Source organism: Cyprinodon variegatus, unplaced genomic scaffold (genome assembly GCF_000732505.1).
Source record: "Cyprinodon variegatus isolate N-32 unplaced genomic scaffold, C_variegatus-1.0 Scaffold1990, whole genome shotgun sequence".
Lineage (NCBI taxonomy): Eukaryota > Metazoa > Chordata > Actinopteri > Cyprinodontiformes > Cyprinodontidae > Cyprinodon > Cyprinodon variegatus.
The window spans coordinates 40,319-44,248 of record NW_015152443.1 but is presented as its reverse complement, the minus strand read 5'-3'; the positions used below and the strand labels follow the sequence as shown (position 1 = coordinate 44,248).

Sequence of the window (3,930 nt, the reverse complement as noted above, 5' to 3'; positions counted from 1 at the left end):
GTGCTGCTGATCTCTGATCAGGTTCAGCTCCCTGAAGGAAAGCAGAACCACCACACTGACATCTTGGTTCTCCAAGCCCTCTGCCCAGTCCAGAGTGAACTTCTGCGCTGAGAAGGTTTTTCCAACACCAGCAACGCCGTTGGTCAGAACCACTCTGATGGCTCCATATTGGTCAGGGACGGCTTTAAAGATGTCATGGCACCTGATTGGAGAACCATGGAAGTTCTGGATCTTGGAAGCTCTCTCCAGCTGCTTCACCTCATGTTGGGTATTAACCTCTTCACTCTGTCCCTCTGTGATGTAGATATCAGTGTAGATCCTGTTGAGGAGGGTTCTACTTCCTGTTTCATCACTTCCTTCAGCCACATGTTCACATCTCCTCCTCAGACTGATCTGATGTTCCTCTAGAACCTTCTGCACACCTGCATCTGCTGAAACACAGAAGAAAAGACGACTGAAGGAAAAAAAATGATTTAGAGATGAAGTTGGAACCAAACCATCTGGAACATCAGGAGTTATCATTAGAAGGTCTCTTCCTTAACTTGATCTGATGCTAAACGATCTGATTCGTCCTCAGAACCAGAACATTGTTCAATTGTCAGACAGCATCTTTCTGCCTCTGTTTTGTGTTCAGTATCTGTTCACTGTCAGGATTTGATTCCCAAAGCAGAGAAGATGAAGAAATGCTGACAGAAACCAGCAGCAGCTTTCAGCAACATCAACTCCTTAGCATCATGTCACCATTGTCCTCATTGGACCGGTTCTATTGGACCTTCTGCCACAAACACAGCAGCTCCAGAAGAGGCAGAGAGAAAGAAAAAGGTTTCTTCAGCATTTTCCTGCATTAATGAAGGAAAATAGAGAAAATGCTCTAATCTAGCAGAACAACTGTCATGGTCCATGTTCTGTGTTTCTTTGTTTTCCCTGTTCTCCCTCTGATTGGTTTCTCCATCCTTCATTTATCCAGCTGTCCTTAGTTCTGTAATTACCCCTGCATGCCTTTAAGTTCCTGTTTGTTCCCTGTGGCAGTCTTATATATGTCTTAACCTCGTCGTCTCGTGGTGTTCCTGGTTCAGACTGTGTCTATTAAACCGACCTTTCTTCTAAGAGGAGGTGTCCTGCATCTCATCTGGATCCTGTTCCTCACCTGTTCTACGCCGAGCTCATTGGAGCAGCTAGTGTTCACATTTAAATGGCATTTCTCTCTCAGAGACTGGATTGGATGTTTTTAAAGAATAATTACAGACTGGAAATGACATGGGACTGATTTGGTTTTTTAGAAGATTGTTAGAATGATTCCATGGTGTAAATAGAAATATCTATCCTGTAATCAGTGATCTATTTTCATAGGAAATCCTGGTTTCTGTCTCTTAGACTTTCCTTCCTTCTTCTTGGAAAAGCAGCAGGTTGCTTTCTGCACCTTTTTGTTTTCATGCATCAAAATGACCTCCAGTTTTTAGGAGAGGTTCAGTTTTAATGCATTTAGCCTAAAGGACTGAAAACAGAACCAGTTCAGCAAACCCAATAGGTTGTTGGGTTGAACACAGACGGTTCATTTACAGCATCTGGAAATACAGAGATTTAGTTGGAATAATTGATCCCAGAAAGACTTTGAAAAGCTTCAGTCTCCAAATCCAACTAAAGACGTGGAATTGGTTCAACAGAGACGATAGAAGGAAGCTCTGTTTGGAGATGTTCAGTCTTACCTGCTGCACAGCTGCTCTGATTGGCTGTCAGCGGTCCAGCTCCGGTTCTGGCTCTTTTCCCACACTGGGGGGAGTAGGAGGATCCTGATGAAGCAGACTGGACCCTGTAGGACCTGAAGCACTGTCTGCAGAACCGGTGTCCACAGCTGGTAGAGACTGGATCCATCAGGAGGTTCTGGCATAAAGTGCAGCAGTTCAGCTGCTCCTCCTCAGTAACGTTGATCCTCTTCGTCTGTCTGTGGAGACATTTCTCCATCACTGAAATAGATCACTACCAACACGGTGGGGCTGTTCTTACTGAAGCTGAAGATTATCATGAAGGTCCACCACAGAGAGGACCAGAAGCTGGGTCAGAACAGAACCTCAGAACATTGATGATGTCTGAAATGAACTATTCTATTCTATTCTATTCTATTCTATTCTATTCTATTCTATTCTATTCTACTCTATTCTGTTGTTGTTATAATCTATTAGGGATGGACCCTAACAGTGACGTTTCTGCAGATGAAGATTTCATACATACAGCTTACAGATTACTTAATGTTCATTTTTCTTCCTCCTCCATCCCTGATGTCTCCTCTTAACCTCATATTAGATTCTGCTTTTCCAGCTCTGAAACTTTCTGTCCTTAGAACCAGTATAAACAGCAGCAATGGCTGCAGATATAACCAATATTTATCATTCTGGGAAATAAGCCCAAGAAAACTAAATATTAAGCACAAGATGAAGAATAAAGCCTAACAATATTAAACATGCTAACATCCAAAGCCAACTATAGGACATGACATCAAATAGAGTTCAGCATATTTGAAGCTATTTGGACATAATTAGTAGTTTAATCTCTTAAAACCCACTGACACCAAAAGATCAAAGCCTCAAAGCCCCACAGCTCTGGAACAGTTATAGCTAGAGGTCTGAAATTTTCTGCAAGTGTGGTTGACAGGATGTAGAACAAATATAATTCAATAAAACCTGCTTTTTCTCAATATTGTCTTTATTACTGCTGTTCAAAAAAGGCTGATCATTTCCAAGATTAAGAAAACCCACAACTTTGAGTCATGTATGAACTAATGCAGGTTGGTCTGTGTTCTAGTCACCAAATTTTAATTTATATATTAGGAAACTAGAGGCTGTTAGCTTTTAAATAATTTATTGCACATGTAATTTGGGGTTACAGTTCCTAAGATGTTTGCTTTTCCAATGGTTATGCTAAATAGGTGATGATTACCCAATATGAGGTGGATGTTAAGAGGTTAAAACGCTGCCAAGGTGTTTTGGAGGCAAAATCTAACAATCAATCAATAAAACTTAATTTATAGAGGAACTTTTCTTGTCCTCTTCAAACGGCTTCTCTGGGTTAATAAAAACACTGATATTAATAAAGAAAACTCTGCTGTAGGTCCAGCAGATCATGACTGAATCAGTCAGATTCATCAGAGAGGATAACTTTGTTTAGCTCCTCTTCTCTTCATCCTTGTCACTATGAGGGCAATTCGAAATCCAAACTAGTTGTGCTTTGATCTGTCCTGTAGAGCAGGAAGCTGATTTTATCCAGTCTAAACTCTGAGGAACATGTTGTGTTGGTTCCACAGCTGATAGTGAACAGAGTCTGACTGTTAGATCAGTGAATCCCAGCAACAGAATCCAGTTGAGTTTATAGGATTGTTTGGTGGCTGGACAGTTCTCCATCACTGAACCTCCTCCTGAAGTACTCCTCCTCCTGGGTGTTGGTGAAGCCCTGTACTTCTGTTACCATTGAAACGCAGAAAGGACGGATCCGACTGGCCATCGCAGGTCGGGAAGTTAACCAGACGAGAACCGAGGGAAGCAGGTCTGTAATGTTTAAACACGATTATAGCATCGAGTAGCAGAGGACTCACCTTAGATCTGCTGCTCCAGGATCATTCCTGAACCATAGAGGAGGATCTTTGGACCGGTCACTCTTCATAGAAACACAGCTGGGTGATGGAGACCCTGCTCTGTTCTCCTCTGTGTTCCTCCACATGTTCCTCTGTGTGTTCCAGCCTGAATCCCATCTAAGAAGGAAATAATGACTCTTAGTTAACATGTGGTTCAGTCCCAGTTTCAGAAATTCACTTTTCTGTTTGTGCTTTTGCTGCTTTGCTTATCTTATTTTTACTTTGTATTTGTTCTCTGCAGTGTTGTTTCTGACAGCCATCTTAGATTTAGTCTTAGTTTTAGTCTTCAGGACAAAAATTATTAT

The 3,930-nt window shown here is 41.7% G+C and overlaps 1 protein-coding gene across 1 annotated transcript in view; it reads right to left on the bottom strand.

The window, feature by feature from the left end:
* LOC107104982 (NACHT, LRR and PYD domains-containing protein 3-like) overlaps positions 1-3,736 on the bottom strand; it is a 7,565-nt gene extending 3,829 nt beyond the window's left edge. Inside the window, exons 1-3 of the mRNA XM_015405096.1 lie at positions 3,587-3,736; positions 1,707-1,942; positions 1-431 (exon numbers count right to left, since the gene is read on the bottom strand). Of these exons, the coding sequence (XP_015260582.1) occupies positions 1-431; positions 1,707-1,942; positions 3,587-3,711 (792 nt within the window). The 5' untranslated portion in view covers positions 3,712-3,736. The remainder of the gene's footprint in view (positions 432-1,706; positions 1,943-3,586) is intronic.
* Between the last annotated feature and the right edge of the window lie 194 nt (positions 3,737-3,930).